The sequence below is a fragment of the Equus quagga genome, chromosome 1, assembly GCF_021613505.1.
Source record: "Equus quagga isolate Etosha38 chromosome 1, UCLA_HA_Equagga_1.0, whole genome shotgun sequence".
NCBI classification, from domain to species: domain Eukaryota; kingdom Metazoa; phylum Chordata; class Mammalia; order Perissodactyla; family Equidae; genus Equus; species Equus quagga.
The window spans coordinates 129,056,595-129,081,002 of NC_060267.1; the positions used below are offsets into that span (position 1 = coordinate 129,056,595).

At 46.6% G+C, this 24,408-nt stretch overlaps 1 protein-coding gene across 4 annotated transcripts in view; it reads right to left on the reverse strand.

The window, feature by feature from the left end:
- Positions 1 to 7,862: 7,862 nt before the first annotated feature.
- The window catches only part of ABHD6 (abhydrolase domain containing 6, acylglycerol lipase), a 42,869-nt gene continuing 26,323 nt past the window's right edge, over positions 7,863 to 24,408 (reverse strand). For all 4 annotated transcript variants that reach the window (XM_046661640.1, XM_046661648.1, XM_046661665.1 and 1 more), the window contains 7 exons: positions 24,092 to 24,248; positions 22,357 to 22,470; positions 20,945 to 21,077; positions 19,496 to 19,653; positions 15,971 to 16,025; positions 15,663 to 15,763; positions 7,863 to 8,993 (listed from right to left, as the gene is read on the reverse strand). In XM_046661640.1, the coding sequence (XP_046517596.1) occupies positions 8,820 to 8,993; positions 15,663 to 15,763; positions 15,971 to 16,025; positions 19,496 to 19,653; positions 20,945 to 21,077; positions 22,357 to 22,470; positions 24,092 to 24,248 (892 nt within the window). In that variant the 3' untranslated portion in view covers positions 7,863 to 8,819. The remainder of the gene's footprint in view (positions 8,994 to 15,662; positions 15,764 to 15,970; positions 16,026 to 19,495; positions 19,654 to 20,944; positions 21,078 to 22,356; positions 22,471 to 24,091; positions 24,249 to 24,408) is intronic.

Sequence of the window (24,408 nt, forward strand, 5' to 3'; positions counted from 1 at the left end):
TTTGTGCCAGGCACTATGAAAAAACTTTACATATGTTATCTCATGGAACTCTCCCATGATCCTAAGGTAGCTATTATTATGATCATCTCCATTTTACACAGGTGGAAACTGAGACACAAGAGGCTAAGTTACTCGCCCAAGATCACACAGTTATTAAGTGGTGGAGCAGCCCGACTGACTCTAGATGGTGCTGTCCACACTGCCCCACACAACCACCGATTGTGTGGTATGAGTCAGGGGTGGGTATGGCAGAGGGCCTGAGGGTGCCAGAACTCCAGTGTAAGCCCCCTTGTCTTGGGGTGTAAGCCCCGAGAGGACAGGGCCCTTTCTGTGTTGGCTCACCACTGCATTCCAGTGCCTGGCACTCAACACGTGTTTGCTGACTGCAGGATGTTCATAAATGGGTGTGCTGATTCGGCCTGGGTTGGAGGCAAAGGGTTACCCTGCACAGCTAAGCCTGAGGCTGAGTCAGCTGGAACTTTCTCTCTCGTTTCTTTTCTCAAAATCCTACTGTCGGCTGTTTCCCTGAAGCTTCAGTCCTTGGCTGTAGCCATGTTCTCTAGTCCTGAGGCTTCTGCTTCCCTTCCTTCTCCCCTCAGAGGAGACAGGACTTGTTCCAGATGAGAGGAAAGGTAGAGGAAATCAACACAGACCCCACAGACAGTGGCATTTCTCAGAAGAGTTTGGATTTCAGAAGCTGCCAAAACTTGCTTCAGTTCCATCCTTTGCCACTTATTCAGCTTCCTTATCTGTCACACCGAGAGATTAGTAGCATCTACGCAGAGCTGTGAGGAAAAAATAGTTGGTGTAAAGTATCTGGCACCCAGATAATGCTCCGTAATGGGAGACAGTCCCCTAAACCAGCCACCCGGCAAACCCATCCTGCCAGGCTGCGGCCCTGAAAAACCAGAGCAGCTCATGTGTATTTTGGACTTAAAAGAACTTGAATAATTTTCACCGTCCTGCACCAAACCCTGGAAGTGCCTTCCAAGCTGCCTGAATTCTCTCTGCTGTCTTGTTAATTCAGAGTTTAAGATAAAAGACATACCTTTGAATGATAAAGACAATAGCTCGTTGACTTTTGTTTTTCAATTCAATTTTATTAATCTAGGCATATGGCATACATTTCAAATGGTATAAAGGGATGAGCAATGAAGAGTGGGTCTCCCTCCCACCCCTTACCCAGCCAGCCTCTCCTCTCCCAGGGGTAACCACTGGTGTGAGTTTAACTCATACCTAAACTTAGTTTCCCAGAGCTATCGGAGGGGGGCTGTCCCCTTTTAACAATATACCTTAACATCACTCCAAATCAAAACACACAGGGCTGCCTCAGTCTTTATAAAAATTGCCTAGCATTGCATTGGGTGGAGTCAATTGGCTCAAGAGGGGCCATTCTTGGGGCCGGCCTGTGGTGCAGCAGTTAAGTGCGCACGTTCTGCTTCAGTGGCCTGGGGTTCACTGGTTCAGCTCCCGGGTGCGGACATGGCACTGCTTGGCAAAAGCCATGCTGTGGCAGGCGTCCCACATATAAAGTAGAGGAAGATGGGCATGGATGTTAGCTCAGGTCAGGGCCAGTCTTCCTCAGCAAAAAGAGGAGGATTGGCAGCAGATGTTAGCTCAGGGCTAATCTTCCTCCAAAAAAAAAGGGGTGGGGCCATTCAGGACCCTCTCTGTGTCTGTCTCTGACATTCACAGCAGAGTTTTGGGGGCAGATCTTCAAGTATTTAATGTTCCTGGAAGCTATGGCAGCCAAGAAAGAGTTGAGTCCACAATTCCTCCCCGTCTGCTGTTTTCAGCTGCCCTCCCGACCTTGCAAACTGGTACCAAATGGATTTGCTAAAATTGAGGAGCTTCAGCAACTTTGAGAAGAAAAGGCAAGAGAGAGGCCCAAGTAGGATCATAGTCCCTTAAGATCCACAGCCACAGTTCTCCATCAGTCACGCAGGATTCGTATCCACTTACGTGAGCAGACTGTGAAGACAGGACAAAGGAACTGAAAGTGATCAGAAGTGAAAAGCTGTGGAACTGCAGCTGTTGTCCCATTCACAAAGACCTGCCGAGTGCCAACTAGCTTACTAGCAGTATCCCATCTACTCCGCAATGTCGCTATTATTATTGCCTTTCACAGATGAAGAACAAAGTATTCAGAGAAGTTAAGTCATTTGTCTAAGGTGGCGAGAGGCTCCAGAACCTAAAACGCTCTTTCCATCCCTCCCATGTGATGACAAGGCTCCGAGCTGTTCCTTTGGGGCAACCCTGAGCATTATCTCCAGACAGGAAACTTTGAAAAGCAGGCATGCTTTCTAGTCCTTAGAGCCAAGCCTGAGACAGGGATCCTCATGGAAGTGATTTATTGGGGGACAGCTCTTATGTGAAACCTGTAAGGGAGGAGGGAGGCAGCATGGGCCAGGGGAAGAAGCTAAGGAAAGATGTGGGTTCAGCTGAGGTCTAGCCTCAGCCTGATCCCATGGGGAATCCCGGAGCATAAATGATGCCAGAAAGCTTCCCGCCTTGGAGGCAAGGGGACCAGGCCTTCATACTCCCCCTTAGTCAGTCACTGCCTGCCACCGGCAGGGTTGCCAGATTTAGCAAATAAAAATACAGGTTGCCCAGTTATTATGAGTTTCAGATAAACAATGAATGGGATAGCCTTATACTAAAAAAGTTTTCATTGTTTACCTGAAATTAAATTTAGCTGGGCATCCTGTATTTTATCTGGCAACCCGAGGAGGAAGAGAATGGGGCATAACTTCCCTGTCATCTGAGGGCAGTTCTCGGCGGGAAGGGGGCAGCTGTGAGCCCTCAGCAGCCAGCGCTCACAGCAGGTGGGGGTTGGGTGCAACAGTCAGTAGAGGGGACCTGGGACGGACAGCAGCAGCACCCACTACAGCAGGGGCTGCCAGGGCGGCTCACCAGCACTGGTGACACAGAACAGAAGCTTTTGCCCAGTCTGCTAAGTCCAAACCATCCCCATCAGCTAGGTGAGCAACAGGATGGGCTGGTCCCCTGCCCCAGCCCCCAGCCCCCTCCCTGGCTGTCCTCTGAGGGTGTTTTTGCTCCTTCAGAGAAATTCCCCTGCTTGTGTTGGGGTTGGAGCTGAAGCCAGGCTGTTTAACGTCGTCTCATCTAGCGTGTCTGAAATGTATTTAAGTGATGGAGGAGACTTTCCTTAGAAACCTCTCCCCCCAAAAAAGGACCCCAGGACCCCAGGAAGGGAGAATTTGGGGAGGGGATAACCACCCTGAAATTAAGCAGCCTGTTTCTGGAGGAGCCCAAGATCCTTTTTCAAGATTCAGAGAGCCTCTCCCAGGGATTCAGAGAGGTCCCTACAAAGATGTCCCCCCCATTCCCTTGCCCTGACTTTCTGGAGGACTCTGTATTCCCATTACAGGAGCCTGGGGGACCTGTGGGTTCTAACCTACAAGAGCCCCAAGATACAGAGGTAAGTGAAAAGAGCAAGCACAGGTGGGGGTGGTGGACAACAGTAATGTCCAGCATGGCCCTGTTTATGTAAAAACAAACAAACAAACAAACAAAAAAACCCCCACAAGCCAACTGCAGGGTCCTCTCTGCAGTACCAGGGGTAGCAGGACAGTATAAGCACCCATACACACATACATACATAGAAGGGTTCCAAGTGGACTATGGGGGAAGGGTAGGGTTGTGCAGAGGGTGTAGGAGATGCTCACTTTTTTCAGTATTCATTTTGTTTGATTTATTTTAAAGTGACAGGGCATCATTTTTATATTTCTTAAATAAAAATCAGGACTTGCCCCTTATAGTCACAAGAGGGAGCTGTGGACCACACCCTCTGCATGCCTCTCCTTCCACCTGGAAGAACAGACTCTTCCTCAAGATGCTGCCTCCCACGCCCCATCCCCCCCCCATCCCCCAATGCAGGAGAGAGGAAACTGGGAGTGCAGGCTCACCATCCCTTATCTGCAATCCTGAAATCCAAGGAAAATCTGGAAACCAAATTTTTCTTCATCTGGCACCAACGCTTAATCTGAACTGAAGTGAAGCTTTTGTCCCATTTCCTGTGGATATCCATACATTGCACAGCAGAAACATGAATGCATTTGATCATGTAAGGCAGCCCCAGACCCCAGTGAGGGTGTTACATAATGTATGGTATACACACCATAATACCTTTCTAAAATCAGAAAATTTCTGAATTCAGAATCACATCTGGCTTTATGTGCTTTGATAAGGGATTGTAGACGTTAACAGTTGCCCTTCAGTGACAGTTACCCACCCCTAGCCAGCTTTGACCTTGGGTCATTGGGATTGTCCCTTAGTGTTACTTTCCACCCCTAAGAATCCTTCCTTCTCCTCCCATCCCCTGCTGGAGCTTGGCATCCTCCTAGGTGCACCCTAAGGTTCCTAGTCATTGCCTTGAGGGTTTAGAGACCAAAGATCCAGGAACCAATGAAGGAAAGGTTCCTCCTGGAGCCAAGGAAGAGGGGCTGTCCTGTTGCTGAAAGGAGCCATCAGGTGTCCTCTCCCTCTCCCTGACTAGGCTAATGATGGTCACGCAAGACCCTCTTTTTATCACAGGCACATGCAACCCCAGGCCCACGTCCTGGTGATTTCCAGCCCTGAGAGCAGCCACACTGGGCCCCAGAACCCCAGGGCAGCAGGGGCACTAGGACAGCAGCCCAGCACTGTTGCCCTCTGTCTCTAACCTTGGTGGTAATTTGAGGACATCTCCACTGCCCCATCTTTGACCGCTCCCACTCCCTCCAAAAAACGTTTTATTTTTTTGCCTCCTTTCGGGGAATGGAGGGGTTGGATGTACATCATCCCATTTTGGGGTGGGTGGGTGGGGGAGGGAGAAGTGGCTGATCAGAAAGCCCAGCCTGTGTGGTTAAAGGAGTGATGTAAGAAGATTTAGAAGATGAGGAATCAGAAGAGCCAGGCTTCCAACTGTTAGGGGAGAATGTGTCTGTGTGTGCCCATGTGCATGGCTGACAGAGACAGACAGATGGATATGAGACAGACAAAGTGATGAAACAGAGATGGGGCAAGGGAGGGGAGGAGGAGAGAGAGAGAGAGACTAAGAGAGTTAAAAAAAAATTGTTCCCAAACCTTGCCAAAGAGTATTTCAGCAAACATTTCTGAAACAGACGCAGTGAATTGCCACTTTTAATAAGACTTCTGGGTCTAGTACAGGAAGTTCCCCAAAACAGAAGGCTGATACCTGTGGATGTTTAAATCTGCATGCATCATTTTAGAACAATGCTAATTAACCAACCAACGCATGATTGTCCTGAGATCGATATCCAGGGCTTGGAAAGTAAGTAAGGGGACCTAAGTTCAGCATTTATATTTAATTAAAACATAAAATTTGTCTGAAAGCAGTGGAAAAGCCCCTGGCTCGTAAGAAGTCCGGGGCATTGACCTTCCCTTCAAAGGGCGCCTGAGCTGATCCCAAGCAGAGCCTTGCCCACTTCTGGAGTGGCAGCGAGGTGCAGGGCCCCATCTGCTGATGCTTCCCACACCCGACCCCAAATGGGCAGCAAGAAACAGAGGAGACTTCTCCTTTCTAGAAAACTGCTTTGTTCAAAAACACTGATGATGATTTCCAGAGTATGGGGGAGGGATGAGGCTATCAGCAAGGGAAGGAGCCCTGGCAGGGAAGGCTTGACATCAGTCCTGGGTGGTAAAGAGACTGGAAGGAGGAAGGCAGGCTGTTCCTTGAGGCAGCCTTAGCAGGATGATGGTGGAACCCAGGTGAGCTTGTTTCTTGCCTAGCAGGAGCTTGGGCAATGGGATGTCCTTAACTACTTGCTGAGTGAATGACTGGGTCACCTTCCTCAGCAGGGGCCCGAGGTGTGGGCTCAGTGGCCTGTGGCTGAAGCTGCCACACACTGGCCTGGTCTAGGTGAGCGAACAGGGTCCCAGGCTCCACTGGAAGTTGGGCCAGAGAGCTCCTGCCTGAACTGTGAAAGCATTCTTTTGCAAGTCACCTTCAATCATAAACCAACAGGCTTCCCTCTACTTCTTATCTATGTGACCTTGGGCAAGATACTTCACCTCTCCGTACCTCAGTTTCCTTGGCTGTAATATGGGCACAGGTCATGTGTTCTTCTTGGGCTGTGTGAGAGCTCGATAAGGTGATGCATGGAGAACATTTAGAAGATGCCTGGCACATCATTACAGGATTCAGTCCTCCAGCCTGGCCTGACATACATTATAATCTCAGCACTTCCTGGGAACTTCCTTTGGACAAAGCAACAAGTAAGGCTCCCTGGGATGGGGAATACTCACTGGGGCTCAAATGGAAGAGACTTACACACATGGGCAGCAGCACCAAGCTGATGTGTTTCTTGCTGTCAGTCACTCCTGGTGTCACCTCTGCCCTGGACAAGAAGCTCAGACTGATGGCAAATTGAGTCCTAATCACTCACTCACTGCCTGTCCCTCAGCCTCTTCAACCCTGCACAGGAGGGTCTGTCCTCAGGAACCCTGAAGGCCCTGACTCCCAACAGTGAGATCAAGAGCCCACTTGTGATACCCGGGGCTTTCCATTGTTATTTCAGAAGCTTCTGGCAGTCTTTCAGGCAGGGCTGTGATGAATGGCCCCTTTCTTCTTTCCAAGACTGTCATTAAAGGCACACACCACAGGGCCCAGCGGGGTGTGGCTGGGGGGGGCGGGGCAGCCAGCTGGCAGGAACCAGCAAGCTCTTCATAATCACAAAGGCAGGAAGTGGGGTGCAAAAGGGAGCTGTGCTTTTCTGCTTTCCAGTCTTCCTAGCACAGTGGGGCCAGAATTGCAGGCCCAAGGCAGAACCATGAAAACCCACTTTATAGGTTTGTCAAAAACGACTCTTTCATATGCTTTGCTCCTGACTCCTAGTCGATGCTTTCCAAAGACAGCAGAGGAGGTGGGAGCCATGTGCTGCTGCAGACCCTGCCACTGTCTTCCAGCACATACCCCTGCCTGGATGACCCCACTGTGGGTCCCCTGCAGCGGCCCCTCTGGATGTGATCCTGAGCTGCTGGTCAACCCAGGGCATAACAATTCCTGCACCTAGTAGGGTTTCTGATCCAAGGGACTTATCCCCAGCCTGGGGCTTCTTCAGTGACCCTGGAAACCATCTCTCATCACCCAAACCCACCAAGACTGATGCCTTCTCCCAGAACCTCACTAAGCTCAGAATTCTTGGTGAATATGGGAGATTGGAACAAGCAGCGTGTCTAATATCTACTTTCCTTTCTATTTCATTGATTTTAGCTCTCATCTGTATTATTTCCTTCTACTTTTTGCTAGGTTTGATTTACAATTTCTTTTCTAGCTTCTTAAGATGAAAGCTTAAATTAGTGATTGTCAGCCCTTCTTCTTCTCTAATGTATACTGAGACCTATGAAATGCCCTCTGAGCAGTGCTTTAGCTGCATCCCACACGTTTGATAGATCACATTTTTGTATCTTCTTGTTTTTAAGATCTATGCTCTACTCTTCTCTAACAAATTAAAATATTCAGACCAACTCCTGAGTTTTAATTTAAACTATAAAGCTCATCTCACTTTATTTCCAGAACTACTTGGCTGCAGACTCTCTGTAAAAAGATTTGAAGGAGTGAAGCTCCTGGGAGTTTAGAGTTCCTAAATGCAGCAGAGGAGAATCAAAAGGAACAGTGTGGTGACTTTTGCCTTTTGTTTTTGATATACCATTTCAACTGAATAAAAATTGCAAACAGGATTTCTTAAAATGAAACAAATAACCCACCTAAGCAAGGTCTTCCAAAGCCTGTAGAATAAGCAAGGCTTACTTTAAAAAAACACTTTTAAAGTTAACAGGAAATCTGCCAATGTTGCATTTAATTAGGAGCTTAGAAATAGAAACCATCCGTATGTGGCTGATCTAGACTTATTAAATTTATTTCATGTCAATTGTGATCACTTTTACACCTGTTTGGACTTAGTTTCAATCACAATATTATTCACAGAATTCACAGAATTCATTAACAAACATTTTACATCCAAGGGTTTTCAGTAGTACAGCAAGATAGAAAAGAGGCCCACAAGGTGCTTGTGCGTGGACCCCAAGTCTGACTGTTTAGATAGATGTCTAGAACATTATTGCTTCATTAGTCCTATTTTTAAAAATAATGAAGTATTCCCAGAAAACGCACCCTGACAGGTGGTGCTCATACTGTGACTGTTCTGGGTTCACTCATGACATACCTGAAATGTGGGGGCCATCAAACCCCACACCTATGTTCTCTGCTGCTCTGGCAGCTACAAGGGCTGGCAGCAGCACAACACCCCTTCTCCTGTGTAGATGTTTTTACGGCTTGTCATGTTCCTCCCTGGTCTTGCAGCCGACGCACTGCATTCACATATGGACCTCTATGTAAAACTTAAATTAGACATAAACAAGGGGGGCTCAGCGAAGGGGGACTAATGCTCCTATAACAGCCACTGACCATGCAGGGGAGAACATCTGAAGCCAGAGAAACACCTCAAGTCTCAGTCTGTGAGGAATGTTTTAAAGAAAATGGCCTCGGTGAATATGGTCCAAGGTGGCCGCCTTGCAACATGAACTTGAAGACTTCTCGGTGGATTTCATGACTGGGTTTTATTATTTTGTTCCATATGAGTTTCTATTTTGTGAAAAACATCTTGGAGATTTCCTTGTGGGCCCCGAAGCTCTGTGGATCTGTTGAGACCAGGGATAGGGGATTAGCTTCCTCAGGGACGCTGGCACTCTGACCGCATTTGGGGCAGGTTCCCTGAGAAGTGGTGGCCGCGTCAGATTTTGGAGATGGGAGTGGAGCGGATGCTGTGTGCTGAGCGCAGGCTGCAGCTGGGGCCTCAGTCTAGCTTCTTGCTGTCTGTGTTGTACAGAGAGGCAAAAAAGTCGACGATGAGCTTGGCTGTCTTCCTGGGTCTCTCCATCACCACTGAGTGCCCACAGTTTTCCAGAAGTTCCACCTGGCAGTTGGCGATTGACTTGGCCAACACATCTGCCCCAGACACATCAAGCACCTGCAGGACAAGAGAGGAAACTAGATGTAAAAGATTCAGACGCCTGTGTGAGCTCAGTGGACAGAACTCCCGCTGAGGCCTGGCAGGGGTGATTTTTACAACCACGCCACTTTAACGTTGGGGCTTGTGGCTCTCTGATGGAAGTGACTACATGCCTCATGTTTTACTCTACAACTCCGTGCCGGGAGTTGTGCCGCTGCCAGCATTACTGAGATGGAAACACGCAGTCCCCACCCATGAGGAGGTTCTGGTAGGTAGGAAAGTCAGACAGGTCAGCACACAAATTCATCGCAACGTGATGAGGGCTCTGACGGGGGAGGATCCTGGGTGCTAAGGAAGCACGGGGAGAATTATTCATGGAAGAGGGCGGGATGTCATGGCAAGTGCAGGGGACAGCAATTAGCTCGATGCTGAAACACAGCACACAGAGATTGGCAAAGGCAGGGTGGAGGGGTGAGGTGAGGAGGAGGGGCTCGCCCCTCCAGCCATGTTGGGGCATCGGGCCTCAATCTGAGGGCAGTGGGGAGCTGCGGGGCTGTGTTAAGGACAGTGATATGATCAGGCCAGACCAAGAGATGTACCCTGTGACGGGACTAGGGAGGGCAAGTTGTGGGAGGCGCACACAGGGAAAATACAAGAGGTGAACACTGATTATCGCAAGCTGGAGAGGAGTATCACTTTGAAGGCCCTTTGGGGTCCCCACAGCTGTGTGATCCCAGGCCAGGAAGTTTGTGAATAGCAAAGAATGTTTTTCCAGCGTGAAAGCCACCACTTTTCCAGGGCTGACACTTTTCAAACAATTCATTTCATTTCATTTTCATCTGGGTTACCTTGCTCTTAGGCCAACCCAACACACTTTTTCTCTCCACCTTCCCTTGGCATTAGATTTGCATTCCCTCCCCTTCTCTTAATCGTTTCCCCCTACAACTCATCCCAGACAAGAGCATCCCTCCTTTCATCCTTAACAGCACAAGCAAAGCCCAACAAACTGGAGCACCATCTGTTTCTGAGCCTTATTCTCATCAACCCAGATCATTAAAACCAAGATTTTCCACCCACCTGGAAGTGGGGTGAGCAGAAGGCAGAGCACCCCTGGGCTGGGAAAAGGAACAGCTACTGGGGAGCTCGGCAAGAGAGGGGCACCCCAGGAGGAATCAGACACCTCTGCCCGTCACTCACTCACAGCTAAGGCTGTCCAGCTACTATGGAAAAATACCCAGAGGAAATGCAGGTGGAGTCACCAGGTCAAAGCATGAAAAAGTACAAACTCGCAACTGACTGTCGATCCTGCAGAGAGATCAGAGACAACTCACAGGCAAAATACCCACAGGAGCTTCTAGCTTTGACACCGTTATGCCAGTCAAATCCAGCAGTCCCCAGGATCACCCAGAGGCGTGTGAGAAAGCTGGATGGGCCCTCATGAGACATGCACATCTGTGGGAACCACATTGACTATTTCTTGGGCAGGACATTCGCATAAATAGTCAACTGTCCTCTTTCCCATTTCAGGCCAGGACCAGGGTGAAGGAGGTGAGGCAGTGGCCTCAGGCACAAAATTTAAGTGGGTGCCAAAAAACTCGGTAATCAAGAGGAATACTATTTTAACGCAGTATCTTTTTAAAAATACACATTCATGCAAAAAGATCCACAATGAACAAAATATCAAAATTATATACAGGATCCAACCCTGGACTTACAGGACCCAGCTCATCTAGTCCCCGCTCTGCCATGCATCACAGTAGTAGGTAGATAACAAGCTGCTGGAGGGCAGGGATCCTGTCTGCCTTGGTCCCTTCTGTGTCCCCAGAGCCTAACATGGTGTCAGGCACATACTCAGTACTCAGCAAAATCTGTTAGCTGACATGAATGTGCAGGCAGGCAGTTGGGGGTTAGTCCCTTTGCCAGTTCATCCCCTCACTCTCTTGCTGGCTCACTCACTGTATACTCTGGGTCTCCTGCATACCAGGCACTGTGTTGGCAGGGAGAGGGGACACAGAGTAATGGACCTTGTATATCTCCATAAAGCCCTCTGACTCTGGTGGACTGCACACAGGAGAAATACTTGAACAGATGTGCAGAAATCCTCCCAGGAAGGGCTGCCAGGTTCCGTTGTGCAGGCTTATACTGCCCAAATCCAGGGGCGTCATTCACACTGATGACAAAGTGCACAGCTCCACCCGCAGTTGTGCAGTACAGCAGCCAGCCTTCAGGGGTCCAAAGAAGAGGGCTGAATTCAGCCTGGCAGGCATGGGTCTGTGACGCCAAATGTTGATGACAGAGCAGGAAAAGAGCCAGACAGCTTGGGAAGCAAAAAGCCATGAAATAAAGGGGACTCAAAGCCTTTGCTATTTAGACTCTGCCATAGGATGGTCCATAAAACACATGTAGTGGGCCGGCCCGGTGGCACAGAGGTTAAGTGCACACATTCTGCTTTGGCGGCCCGGGGTTTGCTGGTTCAGATCCCGGGTGCGGACATGGCACTGCTTGGCAAGCCATGCTGTGGTGGGCGTCCCATATATAAAGTAGAGGAAGATGAGCACGGATGTCAGCTCAGGGCCAGTCTTCCTCAGCAAGAAGAGGAGGATTGGCAGCAGATGTTAGCTCAGGGCTAATCTTCCTCAAAAAAATAAATAAAAAGTAAATAATAATTAAAAAAAAACACCCCACACAGTAGCTGCTCATACTTATAGCAGGCCCACAGAATGTTAGGCTCTTTTTTCAGAACAAAATGGACTTCAAAAACCATGGGCAGAGGCCAGCTATCAGAAGCAAAGGACAGGAATAATAAATAATTTTTTTTTTTATAAATGGAGAAAGATCACCTTCATATACGTTATCTCACTTGAGCCTCAGAATCACCCTACTTTTAGAAGAGAAACCATGATTTGGAGCGGCTGAGCGACTTGCTCAAGGTCACCGGCCGATAAAGGGCAAAGCCTTTCAGCGTCCAAGCCCAGTGATCTTGCTTCTGCACTGTCTCCACAGGGCGATGGGTTCTCGCCTCTCCCTTGGTCCCTAAGAGCCCCAAATCACCTCTGGAATTTTTTAAATGAAGAAAGGCCTTCATTGTCCTGACTCTGATTTCTGATTGAATGACTGCCTTCTGGCCTAGCCTGGGTCCCACTTCTCTGCTCAGGCGCACATAAAGCTCTTTCACCCCTCAGCTGCTGCAGAAGGGAGCACGTGAGCCCTCCCTCCTCTCTGCACCCACGTCCCCACGCTGCGCAGCCTGGGCCACACCTGGCTGACTGAGATAGATGTATGCTGACACCATCATGCCTCCCTCCCCACGTGCCACTGTGGGCACAGTCCTGGCTCCTCCTCCCCAGTGTCTTCTCCTGGGCCATCCGCACAGTTGTGAGCCTTTGTGGTCGCAGCCTGACTTCCACTTGTGCTTTCATCAGCAGACACAATTGGGATGTGCAGCTGACCCAGGTGGAGATCACAATGGTGACTTTCACCTTGGGGTCCTTAGAGGAACTGTCTCAACAGGGAAAGCTTTTTTCTAATTTCCTTTTTTCGCAATATTCAATAGCATAAGACTCCTGGATACCCTTTAAGAGACACTGTAATTCTGTCTGCCTGGGCTCTATGAAGCCTCCATTTCTCACTGCCTCCTCTTGCTTTAAACTTTAGAAGAACTTCCAGTAAGATAGGATTTCTAAAGAACAGTTGCAAAAAAGGAGCTTCTGGGGTATAAATCGGTATCTCTTTGGATGGTCTGTTATGGCTTGTGTCCCCACAAAAACCATATGTTATAGTCCTAACCCTCCGTACCTCAAAGTGTGACTTTATTTGGAAATAGGGTCATTGCAGATGTAATTAGCTAAGATGAGGTCATACTGGAGCAGGGTGGGCACCTAATCTAATATAAGTAGCAACTTTACAAAAAGGGAGATTTAAACACAAAGACACACAGGCACAGGCAGAACGCCATGTGACGACGAAGGAGAGATCAGGACGATGCGTCCACAAGCCAAGAAACAGCAAACATTGCCAGCAAACCACCAGAAGCTGGGAAAAGGCATGGAACATCTCTCCCTCACAGCTCCCAGGAGGAACCAACCTGCCAACAGCTTGATCTCGAACTTCTAGCCTCCAGAACTGTAAGACAATTATTTTCTATCGTTTAAGCCACCCCCTTTGTTCAACTGCTACAACTGCCCTAGCAAACTAATACAGAGCTATCTGACAAAACCTATTAAAATTTAAAAATGCACATGCCCTTTGACCCAGTGATTCCACATCTAAGTTTTTACCCTTCAGGTATGCTCTCACACTCCACAAACACATGTATACTGACGTTCACTGAGGTACTGTTTAATAGGAGAAAAACTGGAAATGACCTAAATGGCCATCAGTAGGGCACTCATTAAATACATTGTCAGAGCCATACAATGGAGTACTAGGCAGCCGTTAAAAAGAATAACGTAAAATATTGTTTGGGGGATATGTCTGATGAGGAGCAGGATAGCTCAAAGTGTCTCCCCACAGACAGCTTATTAGTTGCAAAAGGCAAAAGAGTAACTTTACAATGAAGAAATCAGATAACACTGTGACTAGACAATCAACATTAACATCACCAACGAGGAGCAGAAGGACATCGTGCATCTGAGGATGTGATATCATATCACTCATGAGATATTCTGGCCAGGGTTACGGAACCTGAATTTAATCATGAGGAAACAGCAGACAAACTCAAATTGAGGAACATTTCACCTGACATGTAGGACATGATCGTAGATTAGATACTGGTTCATGGGGGCAGGAGGAGGATTCTGTGTTGGATGTTACTCAAACAACTGAGGAATTTGGAATATGGACTGTAGATTAGATGAAAGCGTCGCATCGGCATTAAATTTCCTAAATATGATAACGTACCGTGGTTACGTGAGAGAATATTCTTGTTTACAGTAAATCTACCCTGAAGTATTGGAGATAAAGGGGCATAATGTAAGCAACCTATTCCAAATGGTTCAACAATATGTATTTCTAGATAGATAAATGAGAATGATAAAGCCATTGTGGCAAATACTAAAAAATTGGTAATAAACAAAATGTAGTACATACCAGGGAATGACACTCAGCAATATAAAGGAACAAACTATTGATACATGCAACAACATGGATGAACCTCAAAAACATTATGCTTGAGTGAAAGAAGCCAGATGCAAAAGACTGTGTATTATATGATACCATTTATATGAAAATTCTAGAAAATACAAAACTATAGAAACATAAAACAGATCAGCGGTTTCAAGCCGCTAGGGTAGGAGTGGAGATTAACCACAGATGGGCAGGAGGAAACTTCTGGGAGTGGCAGAAGTGTTCTACAGCTGGGTTGTGGTGGGATGGACAACTATATGAATTTTATGGCATGTAAATTACACCTCAGCCAGCCCTGGTGCTCTAGTGGTTAAAATTCGGGGTTCTCACTACTGTAGTCCGGGTTTGTTTCCTGGTCAGGGAACCACATCACCTGTCTGTCGGCTGTCATACTGTAGTGGCTGCGTGTTGCTGGGATGCTGATAGCTATGCCACCAGTATCTCAAACACCAGCAGCATCACCCATGGTGGACAGGTTTCAGTGAAGCTTCCAATCCAAGACAGCCTAGGAAAAAGGACCTGGCCACCCACTTCTGAAATAACTGGCCATGAAAACCCTGTGAATAGCAGCAGAGCACTGCCTGATACAGCATTAGAAGGTGAAAGGATGGTGCAAGGATGGTGCAAAAAGACGGGGCAGAGTTCCACTCTGCTGTACACAGGGTCGCTAGGAGTCGCCATCGACTGGATGGCACTAACAACAGAAATTATGTCTCAATAAACTCGTTAAAAATTGATGAATTTAGGTAAAGGGTACACAAGAGTACTCTGCACTATTCTTTTAATTTTTCTGTAAATTTGAAAATGTTTCAAAGGAAAATGTTAAAAAGAAAAATAGAATGAATACATGTGTACGGGCCGATATTAAGTGATTTCCAAGATACATATTTCTTGTACATATTAAGGTGCAAAACAGTGGATATAGCATGTTTGAAAAACTTACAGATGAAAGTTACCTATGCATACATATGCATGTATAGAACAGGAAAAGCAGACAATGGTCGGTTGCCTGTCCTGTGAATAAAGGTTCACTGGAACCCTGCCTCGCCAGTTGTGTGCATATTGTCTACGGCTGTTTTGCATAACAGCAGAGCTGAGTAGCTGTGACAGAGATTGTATGGTCCACAAAATTGAAAATAGTTACTATCTGGCCTTTACAGAAAACATTTGCCAACCCCCCGCCTTAGAAAATTTAAGAAATATACACAGGACAGGGTTGACTCAAGGAAATGGGAAATGGGATCTAGGATGTAAAAGAGACCAAGTTTTCACTATAACCCTTTTTTGTACTTTTTGAAGTTTTTTATACCACGTGACTATATGCCTTTGATAAAAATAACCTGTAAAAATGATTTTAAATTGTGTTTCATTTTAAAAGACCAATGTCAATGCTCTCAACTCACAGGATGATGCTCCCTATAAACACTGGCATCCGACACAGATGCGTTCCACCTCTTCCCAATACCAGAAACCAGCCCCCAGGCTCACTTTATAAATGACCAATAGCTTTTCCTCAGAGGCCTGTATCACTGGTACAGGGGGCCCCAGGAAAATGCTACGTACCTGGTCTTGTTTCCCCCAGATGATCTGCGTTGGGACCTTGATCTTGCCCATGTTCTGATGGAGGCAGTATCTTGACTTCTCACTGGCGATTTCCAAAAACACTTTTCAGGAAAGGAAAACAAAGTGAATGCATGCTGGGCTGTGCCCGTGGGCACCACTGTAGAGCATAGGGACAGGCATCGAGTCCGGTCCACCACTGTTCAGGGCCCCAGAAAACTATCAAAGTCTCAGAAATGTGGAAAATAAAAGCCAGCCACCCACAAAGCTTCCCTTGTCCCAAGCTCAGAGCTTTAAGGAGGGCTACTCACACTTTCGGTAGAAGTTGTTATGAGGGATGCGGACGTCGACAAGGCCCTGCAGAATCTGAGGATAAATAACCCACAGTTAGAGGGTACGAGAAGAGTCATTTCCTTAGACCTCTCACAGCTCTGGGACAACGAAGAAAAGAAAGTCCAGCAATTTATGGCAAGGTCAAGGTTTTTAGGGCCTGGTCCTCCAAATTCCCATGCTGTAGTATGCAATGTAATTGGGAGTTAGGCTCACTAGAGGCTTTTTCTTTTTAATAAGGAAGGAACTTGAGTAATACTGTGAAGCCAAAGGTCCCCTACAGCATGTAAAACACACCTGAGGTGGCCTAAAAGCCACTTTGTCTTGAGAAATTCTCTGCTTAGCACAAGACACAGTTAGGATGAAAATAATATCAAGTAATTATTTAGTAATACCCAAATGCAAAACAAGGTCTATTAAAAAAAACTAAGCCATTGGGGATGACGGGCCTCTTAAACAATGAGGAAACAAACTATTGAAAAAATTCCGGGAAGGATTCCACAGTCCTTTGCTTATTATTTGACACTGTCGTTGGTTTCCCTGCTGAGGGCTGGTGACGGCTGCAGCAAATGTGGATAGGTGAGCTCTCTTGGTCCTGGGATACTGACCCAGAGAGGTACTGTGGCCAGATGGAACATGGCCATCTGCTTCCTCCTGCCTCAGGATTCTCGAAGCAGGGTACAGTGTTCACATTAGCTGCTGTCACTCCTCTCATCTACCCGGGAAGAGTCTAAATACCTTAAATGCACTCTCAGGAGTCCTGTGCACTGACTGAAGTGGGAGGATCCAGCCATATCTACTTTGGACTAAACCAACCCTCTGGAGCATGACTAGAATCTGACTATTCTGGACGTGGAAGCCGAGAGGTGAGATCAACGGTAAACTGTTCAACACGCTGTGCTCAGCATCAGACATTTTCTTTGTTCTACTATTTATTCTGCACCCATGCATCTATTCATCTTGTATCCATCCATCCTCCACCCCTGCTCCACTCACCCACCCATCCATCCATCCTGCATCTCTGGCTCAGACATGCATAATCTACCCAGGCATCCACCTATCCTGCATCTACCCATCCATCCATCCTCCATCCCTGCTTCACACAGACATCCATCCATCCTGCATCTCTGAATCATATATGCATATTTCTACCATGTATCCATCTATCTTGCATCCACCAATCCATCCACCCTCCATCCCTGCAGTCTCCAGGCAACCTCCCATCCATCCAACCAAGCATTCAGCCATCCATCTATCTTGTATCCCTAAATCATCTATTCACGCACATGCATCAATTCATGCATGCATCTACCCTGCATCTACCCACACACTGGTTTTCCTGCATTATCCAGGCATCTTCCCACTCATTGATCCATCCAATCTATACCTAGGACCTACTTCATGCAAGCACTGTGCTAAAGAGTAGGGATAGAACAGCCAATCAAGAAAAAGTCCCTGATCTTTTTTATTTTTTTGCTGAGGAAGATTTGCCCTGAGCTAATATCCATTGCCAATCTTCCTCTTTTTGCTTTAGGAAGATTTGCCCTAAGCTAACATCTGTGCCAATAGTCCTCTGTTTGCATGTGGGTCGCTGCCACAGCATGGCCCCCAACAAGTGGTGTAGCTCTGTGCCCAGGAACTGAACCTGGGCCACGGAAGCAGAGTGTGCCAAACTCAACCACTAGGCCATGGGGCTGACCCAAAAGTCCCTGATCTTACAGAGCTTAGAGTGGAAGACATAAACAAGAAAACAACCATAACACAACATGACACAGTAGGCTGAGTGCTCGGGTGCTCCTTCTCTCCTAGGAACGTGAGACTTTTGGAGTTGCCATTTATTTTTTCCCAGTGTTTTCATGTCCCTGACAACTCAAAACATGGAATTTCCTAAAGCACTGTTTGGCCACTCTATTCTGGGAAGAGATCAGTGCTGGGAGGGGTCAGTGTAATTTCACAACTAAAAGGAAGATTTCAGGGATAGAACAGACTCAGATTCTGGGTGCTTCCTCAGGGACAGGCCACAGCTATTAACTGAGTCGTGTTCACAACTTCTGAATAGAAGCCATTCTCTCAACTCCTAGGAGGACCCCCTCCTCCCCTGAGGCAGGGTCCAGTTCCTACAACAGAGGGAGATAATTTGCTGTTATGAGGCCTCAGCCATGGACTCTCCTCTCTTGGTTCTCCACACTCTTTCCGAGATGACCTCACTCACATCCATGACCTCTAACCTCATCAAGGGTAGATGGCTATAACTGTATAGCTCCAGGCCAGACTTCCCTCGGCTCCACCTCTTTATCCAACTGCCTACTTGACATCTGCACTTGGAGGCCTCAGAGGCAACTTGAACTTAACACATCCAAAATGGAGCTCTTAGCTTCTCCCCCAAACTGGCTCTCCCTCTCCTTCCCCTACTCAGAAAATGCTACCTTTATCCAACTCAAGCACTAGAGGTCACTTGTGACTCCTCACCCGCTTGCATCCCCCAGTTCCAATTTGCTATTAAGTCCTGTCCTTTCTTCCTCCTGAAGCTTCTCAGATCTCCTATCTCAACTGCTACCACTCTAGTCTACACCACTAGCATCTGCAAGTCACGACAGCACTCTAACGGGTTTCTCTGCTTCTCTTTGTCCTTCCCTGCAATCCTTCAGTAGTTCTCTATTGTACTTAGAAAAACTCCAGGCTCCTTCCTATAACCTGTAAGGTCCTACGTGATCTAGGCCAGTGGTTCTCAAAGTGTTTCTTGGGAGTTCACGAGGTCAAACTATTTTCGTAATACGACTAAACATTACTTGCCTTTTTCACTTGCATTCTCTCAGAAGTATACTGTTTTCAGAGCCAGCATAATGAGGGATGATGTCATCACTCTGAAGGCTAATGAAATGAGTGCTCATATATTCTTGTATTTTAAATTTCTCTGAGTTTTAATTACTAATATGGTAAATATCAATAGTTATAATCCCTATAAACAAAAGCTCTTTGGAGCTCTCAATAATTCTTAAGAGCATAAAGGGGTCCTGAGATTAAAAAAAAAAAAAAAAAGGAGAATCTCTGATTTAACCCCGCCTCCCTTTCCAAGCTCATCTCAACCCATTCTCTCCCTCACCCTCTAGGCTCCAATCACCCCAGCCTCCTTCCAGCATCTTGAATTTGCCTGATTTTCCCACCTCTGCACATGCTGTTTCTTCAAAGAGGCTGATCAAAGCTTCCCCTGCCGCCGTTTTCAATCACTGCACCATCTTCATCTCCTCTATAAAACTTACTATAACTTGTAATTATTTATTAATTGTCTGCCTCCCCCACTGGCCTGTGTCTGCCCAGGGATCGTCTCTGTCTTATTTATTCACCACTGTCCCCAAGCACAGTGCATGACACATCATAGGCACAGTACAGATACTTGTTGAATGAATACATAAGAGCACAAGAAAGAGGGAATGCATGAAGGAAGCTGGCACCTGCCAGCTGAGCCTCTGGTAGAGGCAGGCATCCTGCTGCTGAGACCACATTACCTGCTGTGGCACCTTGAAGCGGACATAGGAGCAGAGCTGGAGCATTTCACTCATTTCTTCTGGGGTGGATGGGATCAAGGGAATCTTCTCTATAGCAGCCGATTTCTGCAGTTCTCTGAGCCGTTGTATAAATTGATTATCACTTGAGCACTGCAGGCCTGTGGGATTCAAACCAAAACAGCTTGGTAATACATCTCCTTCTTACCAACTCCCATTTTATACAGGGAATTTCCAACACCAGCCTAGAGCTAACATATTTCAGGTGATTTTCACCAGTAGCTTTCTTTTTAATCGGCACTGCCATCCTTGCTCAAAGAGAAACCCACACTCTGAGAAACAAAGCCTTCAAGATATTTTAGGGACTGCTTACTCAAACTGTGGTCCATGGACCAGCAGCATTGAGAGCCTGTAAGAAATGCAGACTCTCAGCCCCTCCCTAAGTCTCTTGAATTAGAATCTGCACTTTAACCAGTTGGCAGGGGATTCATATGCATGATAGAGTTTAAGAAGCATAAGAAGCAATAGTCTAGAAGACAACTTACTTGCCTGAGCCCCTTTCACATCTGTATCCTTAAGAGGAGATCTGATGAAATACGTGATAGAAAGAAAACACAGGCCTGGAGTGACTCCTTCCCTTGGCCTGGACCCACATGATAATCGCTTATGTGGGGTTGATACACAAAACACAATGAGAGTGAGTCCCCTTCTCAGCTGTCCCCCATGTTGGAGCCCTAGCTGCCCTCTACACAGTTCCTCTTCCTCCAGGAGAGCATTAGGCAATCAAATAGCTTTGAGACTGACCATTTTCTATCACTCTGGAGCACAACAGAGAGTTCATGCAAGCTGATATATACAGGAGGGCAAAACTAATTTCCACTTCCAACACTGAGCAAATTTCTAGCTATTTAATAACTTAGCCGAAGAGCTAGATTTTAGAAAGAACCACAGTGGCATCAATACTATGCTACAGAAATCTGCACCTTATAAATCTCCTATATTCTCTAATCTATTCTTTTCTCTTTAAATCTAACATGAATATTGTGTGTGGCTTTCACGATGCCATGGGGCAGATTACATGATCTATTTCCTTTCACTTTGAAAACAATCCTAGGCTAAATGTCATGTGGTATCCTGGATTGGATTCTGTAAGAGAAAAAGGACATTAGTGGGAAAACTAATGAAATGCAAATAAAGCCTGGAGTTTACTTAATAGTAACGTCCCAATGTTGGTTTCTTAGTTGTGACAGGCTCTATGTTTTAAAAATTAGTGTGGTTACACAGCTATTGTTTGGTTAGTTACCACTAAAAGCATTGTGTATCTCTAAAGCAGACATCAAAAAATGATTCTGAAAACCAGTGATAGCCGACACTGGTCACTTATTCCTTCAGAGATTCAGATTCCACTGTGCTCAAGTCACTCACAGGGTTATTTCAGCCCTCATGACTCACCAGCGGGGCAAACGAGAGACAGGCTGCAGACATCCGATGGGTAGTAAGCAGCATACACCCCAGCCACATGGCCACCCATGGAGGTGCCTACCAGGTGGAAAGGTTTTTTGTTTAGCTTGAGGCATTCTACAAACTACGAGGGAAAATGAGAAGAAGGCTTGGTTATATAGCTGTAGACAATGACAAAGGTGATTACAGAGCAGAAAACCTCTGTACTTCCTATGGGGACAAGTGAAAAGAGCTATTGATAAAAGGGGATCTGAAATCTCCCGGATCCATTATCCATATGAGCCCTGTGGCATGCATGTGCTTCTATTTACGTGGCACAGGTGATTGATGGGTCATTTATAAGTATAAAGGCAACAAGGATTCCCCTAATTCATGAGTCAGCAAACTTTTCTATAAAGGTCCTGAGAGTAAATATTTTCTGCTTTGTGGGCCGTATGATATCTGTCACAACTACTCAACTGTGCTGACGTAGCACAAAAGCAGCTAAAGACAATACGTGAATGAATGAGGATGACTGTGTTACAATAAAACTTAGCTTACAAAAATAGGTAGAAGGCCAAACACAGCCCACAGGCCACAGTTTGCTGCTCTTGCCCTAATTTAAAGCCCTTCCTATCCATCCGACTATCCATTCATCCATTCATCCACCCGTCCAACCATCCATTCATATAACTATCCACCCATTGATCTATTCAACCATCCAACCATCCATCCATCCGTGCAACTATCAATCCATCCAACCAACCATCTACCCCTCTGAAAAATATTAATTGGATATCTATTATGTACAAGGAACTGATGGTCAGGGGCTGAGGATACAGCAAAGAGCCAAAGAGCCAAGGCTCCTGACCTGATCAGAATACCCAGTTTAATTGGGGGGAGGGGGGCAGACATTAAATAAACATCCTCACCTGGGGAAAATACTAATGTCAATTTGAAACTTATGGACTACCAAATCCTAAGTGGTTCACAAGCCCCATGACCATGAAAGCCCAGCCAAGGAGAGGATGAAGATAGATGCAAAAACAGAACAAAATGCAAAGAGCATCCTCCCCATGCTCCACAACCAGGCAGCACAAGTGCTGTCATCATGTAGTTGGTAAGCAGAAAAACAGGCTCCAGGGAAAAGGTCTTGAGAAATTTTTAACTCTCTTTTTTAAAGAGCTGAGAAAATGCACAGATCATATTTCTTCAGAAGCAACTGCAACGGGCTTAGAGGAGAATAATCTGCAATAAGCCCTGGTCCTCCACAGCTGACTAAGGATACCATTGGGCTGCCGTTTTGTTTGCAATTACTTGCAGACGGAACACACTGGAAACTCTCTTGCCTCCTTGCTAGACTTAAACTAACAATGGTGAGGAAGACCCAGTCTGAGTAATTTTTGATGGAGCCTCCTACTTACCTGGTGTATCCTCTTGACTTGCCCATCTATGGACAGGTCATCCAGGGAGGAACGGGTGGTGCCCTCATGTCCTGGCATGTCCACACAGATCAAGTGCAGATTCTTTGGAAGGAACTGAGGACACACAGGCCAAGAGAGTCAGTATGTGGTATGTGGAACATGTCTGCCTGCTTTTGGGGGGAGGTTGCCCCCACTTACCACGTGGCCTCGACAGCCATCCCAGGGGATATATGAGTCTGGGCCACCCAGGGTCATACCCTGGTAACATCTGATGAAAGTAAGCATCTCCAGTGGTCTTACAGGGAGCAGAGGCCCCCAAAGACTAATACATAGATGGAAGGGGACTTGGAGGATGACTGGAAAAGGGCAATGGAGGTCAGGGTAGCAGGCTTGAGTCTCTTGCTCTTTCTTGGCACCAGTCAAGACAGGTATTACCTCCTTCTCCCTTCTCCCACCCCTTCCATACTTCCTCCAGTCATGCAGACACTGACTTGGAACTAGAAGGGATGGTTCTGTTCTCTCAGAGCCCTGGCCAGCTCTGGAGCCAACAGGAGCAAGGCTTTCTCTAAGAACCATATCTGACCATGATTCTGATTCTGATTTCAACTTTTTTTTTTCTTGCATTAAGGTCTAATTCCGGGGGTGATTACTATCCTGAAATACCTTCTTCCATTTAAACATGTGCCACTTTTAACCAAGAAACTACAACAGTTATCACTAAACAGATACCCAGTTACATAAAAGACACTTATCTGAGGTGGGGATAGGAAGTGAGAGGTCCATTAAGGCATTAGGATGACTGTGCTCATAGTGGAATTTGGAAATAAGAACAGAAGTAACTAGAAGATGTGTGAGCCTTTTCCCCCTGGTGTAGATCACACTTGAGGTCACTCAGGTATGGTCCTGTTTACAGGTGGGAGCCAAGACTTCTCCCAGCCCCAACTGTCACCACTTGGTCACTCCCAACAATAAAGTAAGTTGCCACACCCAAGTAAACCAGGACAGAAAGTGCATGGTTTGGAAAACTACCCCAGAAAGCTGCCAGATCAAGACCAGTTCTCTAAAGGGCTAAAGAAAAAGCAGAAGTATCAGAAGGGAAGGGGGTGGGGGAGGGAAAGAGAAGAAGCAGAAAAAGGAAAAGAGGAGAAAATTGGAGTATAAAAGAATAAATGACTTTTTAAAACCTGATCTTGATAGTTGTGACAGTTCTGAAGCGAAGCTGAATGTCGGAAAGAAATATTTGTAAGGTAAAATGATTTCTAAGGCACAGATTTCACAGATAACATTCAACTCAATAAATTTTGTCTGACAAAAGGTTTGAATAACATATTGCATTAGTTTTAAGATGTCGTGAGGGGCCGGCCCTGTGGCCGAGTAGTTAAGTTCACATGCACTGCTTTGGAGGCCTGGGGTTTCGCAGGTTCGGATCCTGGGCACGGACATGGCACCGCACATCAGGCTGTGTTGAAGCGGCGTCTCCCATGCCACAACTAGAAGGACCCACAACTAAAATACACAACTATGTACTGGGGGGATTTGGGGATAAAAAGCAGAAAAAAAAAAAAGATTGGCAACAGTTGTTAGCTCAGGGGCCAATCTTTAAAAAAAAAAAGGCTTGAGCCACAGTTCTGGGTTCCCTTTTCTTTCTACCATTGCTGATGACATCATGTCCAAGTGGAAACCCTTTTCTTTATTGAGTGACACCCTCTTGAGAGAGAAGAATCTGGCATTGCACCTTGACCACGCTGAGCCACATATCCTTGTGCGCAGAGAATCCGTGGAGCATGAGGATGGAAGGTCTCTGCCCGGGTCTGCCGCGGAAGGAGTAACAGAATTGATAGTCTTCGTGGTGAACATAGCGGACCTGCATGCCCAATGTCCTTCGCCAGTACCTGGGGAGGAAAAATACAGGCAAAACAAAGATCAGCAAGCTCCAGAGAAGTGGCTTTGGGAGGGGCACAGGTCCTCTCCATAGTCCTACTTCATGGAGAGACCAATGCCTCCACGTCTCTGGAGTCCCCCAGAGCATCAACCTCAAGAAGCACTAAGTAA